At 38.8% G+C, this 18432-nt stretch overlaps 1 protein-coding gene across 5 annotated transcripts in view; it reads right to left on the bottom strand.

The window, feature by feature from the left end:
- LOC117398834 (prestalk protein-like) overlaps positions 1-18432 on the bottom strand; it is a 92711-nt gene that overhangs the window by 3352 nt on the left and 70927 nt on the right. For all 5 annotated transcript variants that reach the window (XM_059012391.1, XM_059012393.1, XM_059012392.1 and 2 more), the window contains 17 exons: positions 18161-18271; positions 17269-17373; positions 14091-14204; positions 13210-13302; positions 12005-12121; positions 11125-11235; positions 9687-9797; positions 8795-8899; positions 8251-8367; positions 7673-7759; positions 7331-7450; positions 5837-5941; positions 4271-4384; positions 3648-3740; positions 2411-2530; positions 1303-1395; positions 716-832 (listed from right to left, as the gene is read on the bottom strand). In XM_059012391.1, coding sequence (XP_058868374.1) covers positions 716-832; positions 1303-1395; positions 2411-2530; positions 3648-3740; positions 4271-4384; positions 5837-5941; positions 7331-7450; positions 7673-7759; positions 8251-8367; positions 8795-8899; positions 9687-9797; positions 11125-11235; positions 12005-12121; positions 13210-13302; positions 14091-14204; positions 17269-17373; positions 18161-18271 — 1833 coding nt within the window. The remainder of the gene's footprint in view (positions 1-715; positions 833-1302; positions 1396-2410; positions 2531-3647; positions 3741-4270; positions 4385-5836; positions 5942-7330; positions 7451-7672; positions 7760-8250; positions 8368-8794; positions 8900-9686; positions 9798-11124; positions 11236-12004; positions 12122-13209; positions 13303-14090; positions 14205-17268; positions 17374-18160; positions 18272-18432) is intronic.

The following is an 18432-nucleotide window of genomic DNA, read 5'->3' as shown; positions in this document are numbered from 1 at the left end:
TCCGATAGTTCGTTTTTCATTTTAATATTGATGTTGTTTAAAATGTAACCGTCATAATGACTGCCAGCGTAGGTTTCAGGTAGGAGTATAATCACAGCGGTTCTAGTGTTAAGATCAGTTTTCATGAACTAGATGTCTTACCTCTTCACTTTTTGACTTCCTGTGCTAACCTATCTACAGATATTCCACTTGTGTTTTCTTTGCAGAGTTATACTGTTTAGAGCTGTTCAGAACATTGGACAGCCCTGGGTTAGAGGGTTAAGTAAAGGGCAGGGCTTCAAACAGAATTATGCGGGCCATCAGATTATTTTGGTCTTCACTAAGATATAATAATAATAATAATAATAATAATAATAATAATAATAATAATAATAATAACAACAACAACAACGAGACAGAATAATTCTGATCAACATAGATCTGCTGAGCAGACCAGCCTGTCATTCCTGAATGCTTGTATTAAAAGATTATGGGATTATGACTGTTGCGTGCTATAGGAGCACTTTAAAAATGTCAGTTTTGATCTAAACAAATGCATACAAATGTAACGAATTTAAATATTGGTGTTCTCTTATTTTATTATTAGTATTTTTCAAAAAACGTGTGGTCCAGATTTGTGCTCACTATCCTTGTTATGAATTCTGCATGTTTAAATTCTGGACTGCATGTGGATCAGTCATTTCAATCCCTGGTACTGGGCTAAGAGGATGCTTACCTGCAATGCTCCCGCGAACGGTCTTGCAAAATTTGTTTGTTGCACTGCATGCTGTGACCGTGGTACACTGCTTTTCATCTGCCAGTCCAGAACAGGTATAGCAACTCAGTTTAGGCTCTGCATGACAAGCACAAGAAACACAGTGAACACAAGATGTAAAACTATAAGAAGCTGCTTAGATTTGAGCCATGATATTTCAAGATCATTGGACACTGTGTGATCCTGATTTGGCAAATTAAGTAAGATTGAAGCAGCATAACTTTTACGGTATACTGAACTCTTGGGATCTATCAGGGAAAACCAGGATGGGCACTAGTGTAACCAGCAGTGCTGTGAGATGCAATGCCTTTACGGATTCTGTCATCCCCTGTCCCCTGATGAGGAGAAGTTGATGAGAAGTTAAAAGCTCTAAAAAAACGAATGCAGACAAGCCTGGCATTGTTGTCTGTTTGCATTGCAGTTTTGCATTGTCGTCAGTTCATGCCCAGCCTCCACCCTTATACACTAGCACCTACTCATCTAAACAGAAACAGAATCACCTCTTTCTTTGTGGAAGTGATTTTGAAAAACTGTAACGTCTGTCTTACCATTGCACAGGTCTGTAGTGCAGCATGTTCTCCTCTTTGACAGATCGTCAAGAATGGCACAGGTTCTGTCACAGCCCTTTGTGACGGTCGTTCCTAAGAGCGGGATCAAAGAATATGATTAGCCTTCACCCACTCACCCAGTGTTTCTGAAATGTGACCAGCAGGTTGAATGTGTGCATCCACAGAAGCCTTTTGTAACCTTTGTTTCAATCATCCCTACAGTGGTGCTGGTTAGTTTGCTGTGGTATTGCTACTGCTAATGTCAGCCACACAATGCACCCACAAAATCATTTGGCATGAGCTGTCCTACTGTATAGGTCTTTATCACCTATATAAATCAAGAACTATCTTATGCCAGTAGTTAGGAATTATAAACCAAGGCTTTACAATCCGATTGTATTCCATTGAATTAACCAACAGCACAGAAAGAAAAAAAAATAATGATAGACCAGAGATATTGTTTCTAATGTGGAAATAATTAGTTATAAAAGCATGGCTCAGCACTCATTAAGTGTGTGTTGTGGTGTCCCTTTAGTTAATAAGAAAGAAGTTGGTGTAGTCGGACTATAACTTCCTTTGACCCAATAGTGTCTGTGTGGGGGGTTGGGTGTAATGAGAAGTTCCCTTTTATGGGTACGATATTAATTTCAGTATGATTGCAAGTGTGATATCATGTCCTGGGAAACATACGAGTGTACATTTAAGAATGGTGTTTATTTCAATAAATGCCTACAAGTTGGATAAAGCTGCAGGTTACTTTATAATTACTGTTAAGAGTAGTAGTTGAGAATAGTTTTGTAAAAGTCTGTCGAACCAAAATATAGTTAAAATGGTTACGCTTTACATTGTCTCTAATTACTGTGCATTTACATAGTAGTTATTTAGTATGTGTACTTACACATAATTACAATGTTATTATGCATGATATAGGCAAGTACACAATCAGAAAAGGGTTAGGGTTGGAGTTAGCGTTAGAGGGGTTAGCATTAGGTTTAGAGTTAGGTTAGGGTTATATCATGCAAACAAATTACACATTAAGTACATTGTGACTATGTTTAATAACATTGTAGCTTAAATATTAACCTAAGCATATAATGTAATGGCTCACCTGCTACAGTTGTGTCGTAAAAGGAAAAACAGGAGGTGACGCCGACTCCGCAGGTCATTAAGTTAGTGCAGTCAAATTCGGACTTACTTTTGTTGCAAGTGTAACATTTTTTGACTTGCACTGAAAAACAAGCACAAGACAATAAATAATGCAAGAGGGTTTGTGTGATAAATGCACATAGAGGAGGGACATATTTTTTCAGCCTTTTAATTCATAATTTGCAATTATTTTAAATACAACACAAAAGACATGTGGCTACAACCTGGTACCTTGTCCGACAGACTGATTGCTGCTGAAGTCGGAGGCAGTGGAACTACATCCCAACATGACAGGCAACAAGAAGCAACAGTACAGGTCGCATTGTCTGCGAAACGTCTGCGCATTCCGAATTGAAGTATAAAATACATGCAAATAAAGGAGTCTCGGCATTGTATCACTTGTGCTAATTCAGGATGTTAGTCCATTGAATTTCATTAAAGTTTGAACATAAACACATTTAAGGCTATTTTCACAGACCCTGAGTAGCCCTACTTTGCACTAGATCATGTTAATCTCTTCAAGAACAGGTTTAGACTGCCATGCTGGAATTCTGAAGTTTATATTGGGTGGGGGGCGGGGGGGGGGGGGGGATTTCTGAAGAAAATGCACACACTTGTTTTTAAGTCATGTGTCATTCAAATTGGGCAGCAGTGTGGAGTAGTGGTTAGGGCTCTCAACTCTTGACTGGAGGGTCGTGGGTTCAATCCCAGGTGGAGGACGCTGCTGCTGTACCCTTGAGCAAGGTACTTTACCTAGATTGCTCCAGCAAAATCCCAACTGTATAAATGGGGAATTGTATGTAAAAATAATGTGATATCTGTATAATGTGATATCTTATAACAATTCTAAGTCACCCTGGATAAGGGTGTCTGCTAAGAAATAAATAATAAGAGTAGTGAGAATCTGGCTAATATTTGAATATTTGTCCCAGCACTAGTTTTATTTAAACTCCTGAGTTAAAACGTTATCAGTAAGGCCCAAAGGTATTAAGTGTCTAAGAGACAAGGATTATTTGTGGCTCAAGTAGTCAAACTTCACATTTTTACATGTAAATAGGTGGATGTACAGTATATTGTTGAGCAGTACCACGTAACATGAAATTGTGGAATATCTCAAAATATCTATTTTTTGACTGTGAAATAAGCAATTCTTTATATACAATCTGACGTAGTTGTTAGCAGTTTCTTAAGCATATTACCGTTACAGTCCGACGTTGAGCAACACTTGGTCTCAGTGGTTGCGGTTTTGGCTGAGCAGGCCGCCGCACATTTCTTTACAACAGTTGGGGGCGCTGAAAAGGAAAAGCAAAAAAGAAAGGTTAGCCTCCAACCAAGAGATTCATATATTACATATGGAGACCAGGGGTAGATTCAGCATTGTTGGGTGTGAGGTTCCATTAAGATGTATAGTTTATCTTTAACAATGTATGTTCTTTGAAAGATATTAATGATTTATTCCATTTACCTTCAGTAGTAAAGCCTCTGCCCTATTCGATTTCATTGGCCCTTAACTGGCCTTAATATTGGGGTTTCACTGTGCGAATTTATTCAACATGTTTTTATTTGTTGTGCATATGAAATCAAACCACTGTAAATGCAAAAAAGTTTACAATGCCTAATTAAATCACAAAGTGGTCTAACATTTTCATACATGAGTGCCTATTGTTTCTACATCACTGACTACAGACCAAAAATTGAAATTCTCACACCCAGAAGCATTCTTGCAGGTAGATGGTATATTAAAGATAAACATGACGAATCTAGGAGGTGTTCTAATAAACGGTCACACATTTGCATGTTAATTTCTGTACTTGTTCCTTACTTTTTGAGATGTCGTAGACGCTGTCACAGACTGTGTCTGTCACGTCACAAGCCTTGCTTGTGCAGACGGTTTCATCTGCAGTTGCACTACAGGTTAGACAACTCAATTTGGGCACTGCAAGAAAAGCACAGGCAACATAATAAACGTCAAATGTCTTTGAGGTGAAAGGATGTTTGAGGTGTGCTGCATGCATGTTTTTTCAAAACTGTACACATGTGACCTACAAAGAGAATCGGAAGCGTACAACATGTAAGATAGAGGTAGTGGAAGTCCAAATCTGTGGGAAAATATGCAAAATAAATGCGGAAAATTTAAGTAGAGATCTGCAGAGTGTTCCTGTGGAGTATCTTATGTGTTTACTATTTGTATTAATAATGGCTTATCACAATGGAAATCAAGTAAACATAATCATATCAAACAATGTATGGGTTAAGTACTTCCGATTTAATATATCAAGCATTTTTTTTCAAACAAAAACATCACATCATAATTAGGCCGGTGCCCATGTCCGTTTGCATGGCCTGCTAGAAAACACGATGACATCATGAAGTCTAGTGAAGCGGATAGGAAGTGGCTCATAGGGCCACACCACCCCAAAAAACAAGGCTGCCAAACCATGACTGGAAAAAAACTAAATGATGAATGGTTAATACAACAACGGCCATGGCGCAATGCTACCTACCCCCAAAAATAGGAAAAGGATGAATGAAAAATAAGCAGCTGAAACACGGGCCCACTCCCCACGCAAGCAATGTACTGAGGGAGAACATGGCCTCTCCGCCCTGCCATGCACTCTGCAGAAACTAAATACGAACCATTCGGCACTCAGGTAAGGAAAAAGTCCCTCCTCGCTGGTAGGAGGAAACCATAGGGAATCCATGGCTGAGGGTAGCCCTTCCTCCAGGCTCTAAAGACGGCCGTCTCCCTGTTTTGGCCTCACTGTGTGTGACTGAGAGGCCAAACAAAAAGAAGCGATACGAATGAAAGCCACAAAGAGTTTTTATGGTGCTTGGATATGATGTGTTGATTAGTGGGCGGATTCTCCTTCTAGAAATACAACCAAGTTGTCCCATGAACTCTTTTGAAGGAGTTACAAAATGTGTTAATTTAACAAAACTTGAACCAAACAACTAAGTTATATATTTCAGGTCACTTTAGCAGTCTGTTTATGATAATTATGATGACGATGTAGCTGCAGAATATGACGAATCTGCGCAAGACTGCGAATTCTGCGGGAGGCTGCGATTTCCAAGGAATTCCTTTATCCCGCAGATCAGCCACATAGAGAGCATGGCATGCATTCACAAGGTTGCTGGCTCAAATACTGTTTGTGCTAAGTTGCTGTGGCTGCCCATTGCTGTTTGCATCCCTGTGAGTTGGGGAGGAACATCTGTTGGTTTAGTTCACCTCTATAGCGATCCCTACTGACACTAGCCAGCCTGTGCCCTAACATCCAGGGTTCAGTTGATTAACCACAAGTGTCGCTTAGGCTCAGCAGGTGAAAAGAGCCAATTGGCTTAACAGTGGGAATAGAGGTTAGGTAAATCAAGTAAAATTTGGTATTACCATTACAGAGGTCCGTATCGCAGCATGCTGTCCGCTTGTTGCCAACTGTCCCGGTTACACAGGCCCCACGAGACGCCTCACAGCCCTTTGTGACAGTGATTGTACCTAACAGCGAGATTTTAAGAAAAAATATATATTCATCAGCCCACTCATTCACTGCTCATGCACCATCAATAAATATAAATTCATTATTTATCTGAGCTCTTTTCCAATTTGGTATGTTCGTATTTAAAGTAATTGTAGCTAACAAAATAGTTTATAAAACGTCCCCACTCCTTCATTGGCTCCTTTTCTGTCAATAACCAATCAGCTGTTACCCCTATTGATTGACAAGTTTTCAGCCAGTAATATGCTTTGACCAAGAAGACACTGCTGATGTGAAATGACCGAGAGAGTTCAAATGCAAACATCTAACCCAAGAAAAAGGAATATAAACTAAGAGTCTCCTTTAACCTAAAGTAGAACCAGATATCATGTTTTAAAATTCTAACACATGTGTATCTTTTAAAACTGCACATTTTAGACATACTCTGTTTATAGCAATTGGAAGAGCAAAACGGCTTAAAGGAACTATTTTGTTAACTGTAATTCATTGAACTGCATGATTTGGAGGTTGAAGTTTTATTACAGTTCATTTGTTCACACTGAGTAAAAGAATACATACATTGAAAGGGAAACGATGGGATTTACAGTATATAAGAGGCAGTGAGAGATGGAACGGATATGAGAAAGGACAGGATACAGTATTACATTCATTCCCCTACCGATCCACAAAAAGGTAAACAAAACAAAACCAGGTAACTACAGACCAATAAGCCTGACTTCTATTTTATGTAAACTTAAGGAAACTATAATAAGATCCAAAATGGAAAATTACCTGTATGGTAACAATATCCTGGGAGACAGTCAGCATGGTTTTAGGAAAGGGAGATCATGTCTAACTAACCTGCTTGATTTTTTGAGGATGCAACATCAACAATAGATAATTGCAAAGCATACGACATGGTTTATTTAGATTTCCAGAAAGCTCCACAAAGTCCCGCATAAAAGATTAATTCTCAAACTGAACGCAGTAGGGATTCAAGGAAATGAATGCACATGGATTAGGGAGTGGTTAACATGTAGAAAACAGAAAGTACTGATTAGAGGAGAAACTTCAAAATGGAGCGAGGTAACCAATGGTGTACCACAGGGATCAGTATTAGGTCCTCTGCTATTCCTAATCTACATTAATGACTTAGATTCTGGTATAGTAAGCAAACTTGATAAATTTGCAGAGGACACAAAAATAGAAGGAGTGGCAAACACTGTTGCAGCAGCAAAGATAATTCAAAATGATCTAAACAGCATTCCGAACTGGGCAGACACATGGCAAATGACATTTAAAAGATTCTGGGATCAATAAGCTACTAAGAACCAAACAAGCAAGATGGGCCGAATGGCCACCTCTCATTTGTAAACTCTTATGTTCTTCTTATGTCATTCATTGCTTACCATCTGCAGCTGTTTCATAAACAGATGAACATTTTCCAGAAGCCGGTCCGCAGGCTGTTATAGCTGTACAAGCTGTTTCGACACTCTGTTTGTCACAGGTATAACATAGCAAGGCATCCACTAAAAACAAGCAAGAGAGACAACATGATAATGCAGAAAGATACCTGAGAGACTATGAATCTAGAAAGACCTGAGGTAGTTAATAATATCAGCATTACCATTGCAGCTGTTTGCCTATAGGTGGTGTTTTGTTCAAGTTCACCAGTTAGAACGTGTGATTGACCAATCAGTGTGCAGCATCTATGTCTGCTGTTCTATAATTAACAATAGCATTAGCATTACCGTTACACTGAGATGTACCACAGCACTTCACAGTGTCGGAGGGTGTACACGTCCCAGCTGCAGCACATGTCTTTGTTACTTGGCCACCTATAAAAGGAATAAAACAAACATAATGGATGCAAATAAAGATATCAATACCTCCACCATTAAGCTCACAGGTGGTTCCCACAGCCTGGGTGATATGTCAGCACCTTATTAAAATACAGTGAAAAAGGGTCTGTGATAGCCTCGGATAAAATGTCACAGTGTTAAAAGAGCGAATTACAGGTCTGGAAAACCACAGTTAACTATCATATTCGTTGGTTAGAATCCCTTTGCACATCATATTCTGTCATTTATCACAATGTGTGACTTTTTAAAACAGTTAAAACACGCCTGTAGCTTCTACTGAGCTTTGAACCAGGTCCTCTCTCTAAGTACTCCGAGTGTAACCAATAACCTGTCCCTGCAAGACTCTGCACACAGTGCACTTCACAAATATCACAATACTTTATTGCAGTTTACCAAATGTGTCCTTTAAATATGCAGGGTGTAAAGAAGGAATCTGGTCATTTTTTCCCCTTGTGATCACAGCTTACCTGGTGCAGTCAGGGTGTAACTGCTTTGACATATCTTTTCATTTCCAGGGCAGGCTGTTGCTACGCATTTAGACTCGTCAGCTTGATTACTACAAGTGTTGCAACTCAAAGCGTTTTCTGAAAGACAAGTTTAATGAATAGGTCTCCAGCACTGGCATCCACAATAAAGTCAAGGAAGGCTATTCAATTGAGCTAAACTATGGTAGAACTATAATGGCTAATTAAACTAGGACCCTGATGCTTTGTGTGGCAAGATTAAGAAAGCCAAACATGTAGTAAAAAAAATATGAGTGAGTGGGGAGGGCTGTCTTCAAGATTCAAAAGACAGGATTTAGGTTTTAAATAACTTGATTAATATTGTCTCTGGTTTCTCATTTTGTAACATAATCCTACATTTTCTCTATTTCAAACATAGAATTAATAAAACATGACATGGTGTTGTTTTAAACTATATACATATCCCAGACAAGCAAACACAAAATGTATCAAGTTGGCAGATTTTAAAGCTGGGACTGAACTATTTTAACAGTACTAGCAGCCTTACCATTACAATAGCCTGTTTTGCAGCAAGTTGTCCTAGTGTTTTTATCAGCTGTATTGTCAACAGCTTTGCAATCAGCTGCACAGGACTTAGTGACAGCAGGCACTCCTGAAAGGTAGAGAAAACCAGGTTAGTCTCGTGCCAAATCAGTGATTCTGAGATATCAATAAGCAGTGCATTTATGCAGAAACAAATCCGAGTTGAAATTAAAGAAAAGGACAGGTATTTTATAGTAAGTAGAGATAGTTAATGTTACAATGTTAAAATATATTCAGAGCACTAGAAAAAGCTACCACGCTATACAGCCTATTGTATTAACTCCGTGGAGAATGGTAGAGATATCTGTGTGTGAATGAGAGTGTGAGAGTCGTCACAGGCAGTAGGTCCAGGGCAGACACATGCGGGTTCAGGTCGGGTTGCAGGTTTTATTAAAGTGGGTCGGGTCGGGTGTTGCAGCGGGTTGCGGGTTCGAGTCGGGTCATGTAGTAGTGGGTCCGGGTCGGTAGCGGGTCGTAAAAATTGGACCCGTGTAGGACTCTACCCCTCATGCAAGAACTATATTAACAACAAGGCACTCCCATGCCTGGACTGTATGCAGAAATCAAAGCCGGAGCTCCCATCCTAGAGTGTAACATCAATCACTGAAGCCATTAAGTTTGTATTAGATTAACAATGTGTGCAGCCGTTGGCTGTATCTAGATGCTGGTTACAGATCAAGCAAACCCGCTTGCTATGAATCGACTCCTTAGACGTGCACACATAACTGCTCTTGTGGGTCTTCTCTGCAAGCCCCCTGTCTGACTAGCCATGGGCTCTCACCTTTCACCAGCCAAAATCCACAAGCACCAAATTCGAAACAAAGACTACGAATCTCAAGTGAAGGAAAACCACGTACCTGTACTGCTGAGTTTGTAGTCGCTCTTGCAGAATATTTCAGAGGCACAGGGACTTGCAACGCAGGAACTTTCATCGGTTGCATCCGTACATGTGAAGCAAGCCAATAGACCTGTAAAACATCCGGGATATATTGGACAAAGCTGAGGGGATATATCACCTCTTATCAAATAAAGCAGTATGTGCTGTTAAACTTAAAAGACGTTTAATTTTTACAAATACGAATTGCCATTTACCATAAATGTAATATGGAATAGTTTGCACATATGCCCACCCACATCTGCGCCTATGTGAATGCCAAGTTTAAGTTAACTGTGCACCCCAAAGGCGGGTGTTTAAGTTTAGGTCAAAAAGGGTATTTTTTTAAATCCTTTTTTTGTTTGGGGATCATTTTAGTTTCTGTTTCAACTTTTTTTGTCAAATGAAATGCTTTTTTCAATTATTATGCAAAGTGTGTTTGTTTCTGTAGGATGTATACATATGTGCTTTGTATTTGTAGTGTATATGTGCAGATGTTATAAACTGCAAAAAATGTTCGCCTTGCTTCACTCGGGACCATACATTATCAGTCTTGGCTACTTTGCTCTGCTCAGACCCTGGGGAGATAGTTGATGTATTCAGAGTTTTAATTGATTTAAATCATGTTTGTAATGTAAACTATTTCCTGTGATGTCAGAGCTTTCGTACTTAAATTATCCTCTGGTCAAAACAAAGAACTGTACTTGTTTACCTTTAGGGAAAATTATCAGAGAACAAGCAAAACAGAGGCAGTTACCCCTCTCTGTTAGAGAAGATGCTATTCCATTGCCATTGATTGGGACTTGATTATTGTGCAAATAAGAGCACATGGGTAAGGGAGGATGTGAAGCATAAAAATCTTATCAGACACACATGGTTCCTTCCCTCTTGAAATCTGCTTGCCCCGGTGTCTCTTGTGAGACAAATACACAAGCGCCTGTTCTTATTTAGTCACAAGTGGAAGATATCCATTACATTAAAATATTCAGTGTGCTTCATTTGGAATAACTAAAGGAAATATCATAAGGAGAAATGGCCTCAAATCTCATTTCCTAAGAAGCAGTTGTATGTACGCCTCATCAAGTAAGAAAATAAATAATGGTACAGTTTAATAATAACAGTATTAATGTGACATTCTAATGCATGTATTGTATTAGGGTTTATCTGTGGTACTGGTATTGAGAAATAAGACACATGCAATAACAGGGGTTTTAGAAATGACTAGCTTGTCAAAAAGAGCCAGAGTTAACCATCTGAAACCTTTAACTACTACTTACAACAGCTAACAGCAGGTCCGTTTGGAAACAATTCAAATGAATAATGTTTTGTGCATTTCACAGGAAACCCTACAGAGCTGATATTTTCAATGTGAGCATGTTAGATAACACCATTATTTACCCCATTAACACAAATGGTCTTACCATTACAACTGGCTTTTGTGCAGCATGACACTCGAGGAAATGCATCCAATTGTTGAGTACAAGTCGCTTTGGTAGCACAGGTCTTTGTCACACTGTAGGCAGCACTTGGTCCTAAAAAGGGGATATTGAAAGCTCAATTTGTGCATTTCAAAATATCTAACTACTGTTAACCATTGGAGTGAAACTGAACAGCAGCACAGGAAGTGATGAGATACCAAGAAGAAAGGGTTGGATTTTCTTCAAGGAGTAGTTTCATGTGGCAGTAGAAATAATGCTGTGATCACTCTGGTGATTTCTGTAGTACATTGAGTTCTTCCCTAGGCCTCTAAAAACAATGTATTCTGAAGGTTTAACTTGAACCATTCTGACATATATCATACAAAGAACAATTATATGAATTATATACAACACATATCTTATAAATCTGTAACAATTTCTATCAAGGTGCTGCTTATTACTGTTTTATAAATATAATAGATGTTTAATAACTATGTTATAGAGTGTTAATAAAGCATTATAAATGGTTTATAACCATGCAATAGCCATAGAAGGATCTCCGTTTAAACATCCTAGAGTACTAATAAGTGGCTAAAAACTGTCCCCTTTATAAAATTGTAATTCCTTCTATGGCTATTGCATGGATATAAACCATCTATAATGATTTATTAACACTCTATAAAATAGTTATTAAGCATATATTGTATATTTATAAAACATTTATCTTTAATAAAACTGTGTGTTTCACACTAAAAACACAGTATAACCTCAATATAAGTTTACCGAAGTAACAGCAGAGCAAAGTGTAAGAGAGGGAAATATATGAACGGAGAGAAATGGCAGAGGCAGACTTGAAACAGGGCACACAGCAATCATCACTGACCTGTTCCAGTTTTCTCGTAGGTATTCTTACAGGTATCGTCTAAGAGGCCACAGACGTTTACAGCACATGTTGTCTCATCATTCGCTTTATCACAGGTGTAGCATCTCAACTGTGCCTCTAAAAAACAAGAATGTGGGACCTGATGAATATTGCATTGGGGATTGGGAAATCGATTCTTTTTAAACTCTGACTAGGGCTGAAAGGATGATCTCAACTAAATACCTGGTAAGTATTGGGGAGGAGAAGCAAGCAATATATTATCAGACAGTTTTTAGTAGTGATTAATTCATAGTGTTGAAACATAGCAAGTTAGTCACAAATTAAATTGAATGAAAACAAGAAAAAAAATGTCAAAACCAGGTTTAAATAGTTGTTTATCAATAATAACTAGGGTTTCAACTTTGTTTCTGTTCGGTAAAATACTATATCCTGGATCTCATCTCTGCAGCCGATCTCCTGGATCTCATTTCAGGCTGCAGGTCTCCCGGCCTCCTGGTGCGGACTACTGCCATCCTCATTCATTTCCTATGGTGGCGGATTTTCAGAACTCATTGGTTGTTTATATTTTAATGCAACAGAAAATCAATTGCTACAATTCTATGCAATGTATCTGCTACTGACAACACAAATCTGATTTACTGTACGTAATGACACATGCATAATTTAATATTCAAATAAAAACATTCAGTACACTTGTTAGAGTCATAGTGCTTCTGCTGACTTCTCAAAACAATTCCAGCAGAGAAGACAGCAGCTCACCCAGCAGTCAGAGATTGGGCTCCATTCACAGGACATGGTTTCCTCTATAGATAGCTTGTGCTTCTGTGTGTGTGTGTAATGCACTTGTAAATCAGATTAGGCATTTGTTAAGAAATCCCAAGCTAATAGTACCCTGTTTTTCACATGTTGCAGCTGCATCCAGATTCATACCCCTAGGATATTAACAATGGAAGCGGGTGTGCGGCATGCTGGCTGATTATCTGGAAATAACTTTGTGACACAGCTGTAGATCAATGTCAGTTGTTTCTACTTCTTCCTTAAAACAAAGTGCCTGTATTTGGTGCAATAAAATCCCTGCTTTCTATCTATAAATGAGAAGACATTCTTTAGAGTTCTTGTCTAAAGTACTGATTTCAACAGCACAGAGAGAAGACAGTAGGAGGCATGCTAGTGTTAACATGAATAGTAAAATGAACAAGGCTTACGATTGCATTTGTCCGTACTGCAACAGGATGTTCGTGGGTTAACTGCATCTGCGCAAGCAGCCTTACAGCCTTTTTCAACAGTGATGGAACTTCCTAAGAGAGGAATACAAAAATAAATTCAAAGCTGTTCATCATTGATCCCATAACCATCAACTGAATATGTTTTGTCCATTGTTCAACATTGGACTACAATTAAAATAAAATTAAAAAAATGTGTGGAAATAAAACATTACCTATTGTTTTTCTTAAGGTAACACATGATGCATAGTTTTAAAGCCCCCATTTTATTTTTCTAAACAGCATTCTAATTGTATTTCTTCATTATCTTGTTTCTCAACACACATTTTTGCCAGTTTTCATCCACAAATTACTATTCTTTAGTGGTTTTTTACTTGTCAAATGTTGACAATTTAATGAATAAAAAGTCACGTGATACAATGAAGGTCTATGCACTACTAGATAGCCCACATGTATACATATAAATATCTCACAAACTTAACTCCGAAAGATAAATAGCATGAAAGGTACAAAAGATTATGAGTTAGCGTAATTTCACTTCTAACAAAGTGCTAGTGAGATGTTATGGTTGAAATTGAGACACGGCCTTAGAAATCAGAAACAGTGATGAAGCTGGAGAAGGAGAGTGCACCTGTGTGATTGTAAGAGAGAGAGTGAGAGAGTATGGGTGTAAACTGGAGGAGAGTGAGTCTGTGTGATTGTAAGAGAGAGTGAGAGAGTAAGGGTGTAAACTGGAGGAGAGTGAGTCTGTGATTGTAAGAGAGAGAGTGAGAGAGTATGGGTGTAAACTGGAGGAGAGTGAGTCTGTGTGATTTTAAGAGAGCGAGCGAGCGAATATTGATGTAAGCTGGATCAGATCTTACCTGATCCTGTATAAGTACTGAAACAGGTTTGACCGACTTGGCAGACTTTAGTGCTCGTACAAGTGGCTTCATCAGCAGTGCCAGCAGGACATACAAAGCAAGTCAGGGATTCCACTGTGAGGAAAGCACATGAGACACAATCATTAATCACAAAGAACACATAATCCCACATCTGGCACAGTTACACTAGTTCCCACTTTCAAGATGGACGATAATGCATGAATCTTCATTGAGGGCGGTGGTTATTTCACAAATGAGGATGAAGATCTACATATGGGATATGGTCCCTAAGTAAGAATCATACAGGACCTGCAGAGTTCAGTTTGCTCCACAGAACATCACAGCACTGAGAGAAAAGTAAGATGGGAGTTTTCCAAATAAACACCAAACGAAAGAAAACAAAAATATTCACAGAAGAATCTTCCCGAATCAGTGGGGTTAGTATACATTTCAGGTTAGCCTGATTTCTTAAAAATCTAAATAAAAAGCAAACACAATGTGAGATCCAAAATTATGTTATACCACTTTCTTGATTTATAATCTACCTGCAGGCAGTTATGCTAATGTAGAACCCTCCAGAGTGAGATTATATGGCTTAAAAACGATACTCAACAAAGCAAAACATCAGGCATCCATCATTGACTCAGTGGAGAGCAGAACCAGCTGAGCTGCAGTTATCCAATTATTACATACATGCACTTTGAAAAAGGGATTTCACAAGGATATGCTTTCTAAAAACACACTTTAATCAAGTATGGTGTCAAGCAGTTTTATAAACCTCTCTCCACAGCTGGATTGACATACAATTTTACGTAATTAAAGGTGGAAGAAATCACCGCCCTGCCTATTGACAAGCTTGTCATTTTCTTTACATTCCTATTTTAAGCCTTTTGATTTTTAATGCGACTCTCGTGGGATACCAAGATCACATAGCTGGCGCAGCCAGGACAGAAACTGCACCTTTGCCAGGTGAGCGACTCCGAGATCCCACAGTAATCCTTGTATTCATTTATAGACCCCACTCACTCTCTGCAGTTAAAACAGGCCAACAATCTGCCAGTTAGAGATTTCCTCTTCACATCATTAATGCTTCAGTATACCAGACCCAGGCAGAGTCTGTGGTATACTGCACGCTGTGTATCCGCGTATAATAGCGTTTGATTAATTTCCATTCCTCCACCTCCTCCTGCTCCGTCCCAGTAGCTTTACTAGGTACAATCTATTGGGGGGGGGGGGTCTCCTGCCTCATCCACACCCTCAGAGATCTCATCAAACAAAATTGCAATGTTAAATTCCTAAGGTAATTGATTGTAATTTGATATTTCTCTTTTTTTCATTTTTCTAATATATTACATATAGAAATATAATCAAAAGATTGACTAATTTGTTTTTATTTTCTAAACTGATAATTCCAATTTGAAGTGAAACTAATCACAAAAGAAGTATTTATTTATTTATTTTTTTAAGCAGCAAGGTTTTTAATTGTGAATCATATAAAATAATCCATCGATGCAGACGAACAATTTCATTTCGTAAATGTTGAACCTTCTTTTCTTAATTATAATTCGGGGTACGGTAACCAGGGCTCCACCTCCTCCTATCCTCCTATGAAAAAATCTTGTTAGAGTCATACTGCTTCTGATGACTTCTCCTTAAAATGTAATCACAAAACGATTCCAGTAGAGAAGACAGCAGCTCACCCAGCAGTCTGAGATTGGGCTCCATTCACAGGACATGGTTTCCTCTATAGATAGCTTGTGCTTGTGTGTGTGTACAATGCACTTGTAAATCAGATTAGGCATTTGTTTTAGGCACTCTGCAGAAACTAAATACGAACCGCTCGGCACTCAGGTAAGGAAAAAGTCCCTCCTCGCTGGTAGGAGGAAACCTTAGGGAATCCATGGCTGAGGGTAGCCCTTCCTCCAGGCTCTAAACACGGCCGTCTCCCTGTTTTGGCCTCACTGTGCGTGACTGAGAGGCCAAACAAAAAGAAGCGATACGAATGAAAGCCACAAAGAGTTTTTATGGTGCTTGGATATGATGTGTTGATTAGTGGGCAGATTCTCCTTCGAGAAATACAACCAAGTTGTCCCATGAACTCTTTTGAAGGAGTTACAAAATGTGTTATTTTAACAAAACTTGAACCAAACAACTAAGTTATATATTTCAGGTCACTTTAGCAGTCTGTTTATGATAATTATGATGATGATGTAGCTGCAGGCTGTTGCTACACATTTAGAATCGTCAGCTTGATTAGTGTTGCAACTCAAAGCGTTTTCTGAAAGACAAGTTTAATGAATAGGTCTCCAGCACTGGCATCCACAATAAAGATGTCATGTTTCCTACAGATGTCAGGACTGCCCAGTCCCTGACCACATTCCGGCACCTCCTTAAGACTCACCTCTTCAAACAGCACCTGTAGAACTCCTCTGTTGTATCCTGGGACACAATCACCCTTCATTTAAATATGCTTTATTTTGCTCTTATCTGCCCCCTATTTTACTGCATATAATCCTGTACCTCAGAATATTGTAATCTGCCAAGTGTTTAATCTGTAGTATTTTGTACTTAATCATATCCTGATGTAACTATCACTATTTAATCATATCCTGATGTAACTTTCACTATTATCTGCTGTATTATTGAATTGTGGTTTGTCACACTTGAGAATTAATGTATTTCTTGTTCTTATTGTATGACTTATATTGTAACACTTGAATGTATTTGTATTTGCTTGCGATTGTAAGTCGCCCTGGATAAGGGCGTCTGCTAAGAAATAAATAATAATAATAATAATAAAGTCAAGGAAGGCTATTCAATTGAGCTAAACTATGGTAGAATTATAATGGCTAATTAAACTAGGACCCTGATGCTTTGTGTGGCAAGATTAAGAAAGCCAAACATCTAGTAAAAAAAAAATATGAGTGAGTGGGGAGGGCTGTCTTCAAGATTCAAAAGACAGGATTTAGGTTTTAAATAACTTGATTAATATTGTCTCTGGTTTCTCATTTTGTAACATAACCCTACATTTTCTCTATTTCAAACATAGAATTAATAAAACATGCCATGGTGTTGTTTTAAACTATATACATATCCCAGACAAGCAAACACAAAATGTATCAAGATGGCAGATTTTAAAGCTGGGACTGAACTATTTTAATAGTACTAGCAGCCTTACCATTACAATAGCCTGTTTTGCAGCAAGTTGTCCTAGTGTTTTTATCAGCTGTATTGTCAAAAGCTTTGCAATCAGCTGCACAGGACTTAGTGACAGCAGGCACTCCTGAAAGGTAGAGAAAACCAGGTTAGTCTCGTGCCAAATCAGTGATTCTGAGATATCAATAAGCAGTGCATTTATGCAGAAACAAATCCGAGTTGAAATTAAAGAAAAGGACAGGTATTTTATAGTAAGTAGAGATAGTTAATGTTACAATGTTAAAATATATTCAGAGCACTAGAAAAAGCTACCACGCTATATAGCCTATTGTATTAACTCCGTGGAGAATGGTAGAGATATCTGTGTGTGAATGAGAGTGTGAGAGTCGTCACAGGCAGTAGGTCCAGGGCAGACACATGCGGGTTCAGGTCGGGTTGCAGGTTTTATTAAAGTGGGTCGGGTCGGGTGTTGCAGCGGGTTGCGGGTTCGAGTCGGGTCATGTAGTAGTGGGTCCGGGTCGGTAGCGGGTCGTAAAAATTGGACCCGTGTAGGACTCTACCCCTCATGCAAGAACTATATTAACAACAAGGCACTCCCGTGCCTGGACTATATGCAGAAATCAAAGCCGGAGCTCCCATCCTAGAGTGTAACATCAATCACTGAAGCCATTAAGTTTGTATTAGATTAACAATGTGTGCAGCCGTTGGCTGTATCTAGATGCTGGTTACAGATCAAGCAAACCCGCTTGCTATGAATCGACTCCTTAGACGTGCACACATAACTGCTCTTGTGGGTCTTCTCTGCAAGCCCCCTGTCTGACTAGCCATGGGCTCTCACCTTTCACCAGCCAAAATCCACAAGCACCAAATTCGAAACAAAGACTACGAATCTCAAGTGAAGGAAAACCACGTACCTGTACTGATGACTTTGTAGTCGCTCTTGCAGAATGTTTCAGAGGCACAGGGATTTGCAACACAGGAACTTTCATCGGTTGCATCCGTACATGTGAAGCAAGCTAACTGACCTGTAAAACATCCGGGATATATTGGACAAAGCTGAGGGGATATATCACCTCTTATCAAATAAAGCAGTATGTGCTGGTAAACTTAAAAGACGTTTAATTTTTACAAATACGAATTGCCATTTACCATAAATGTAATATGGAATAGTTTGCACATATGCCCA

The sequence above is a fragment of the Acipenser ruthenus genome, chromosome 44 (assembly GCF_902713425.1).
Source record: "Acipenser ruthenus chromosome 44, fAciRut3.2 maternal haplotype, whole genome shotgun sequence".
In the NCBI taxonomy this organism is placed as follows: Eukaryota; Metazoa; Chordata; class Actinopteri; order Acipenseriformes; family Acipenseridae; genus Acipenser; species Acipenser ruthenus.
The sequence above is the reverse complement of the archived record's forward strand: the minus strand, read 5'-3'. Positions and strand labels throughout refer to the sequence as shown.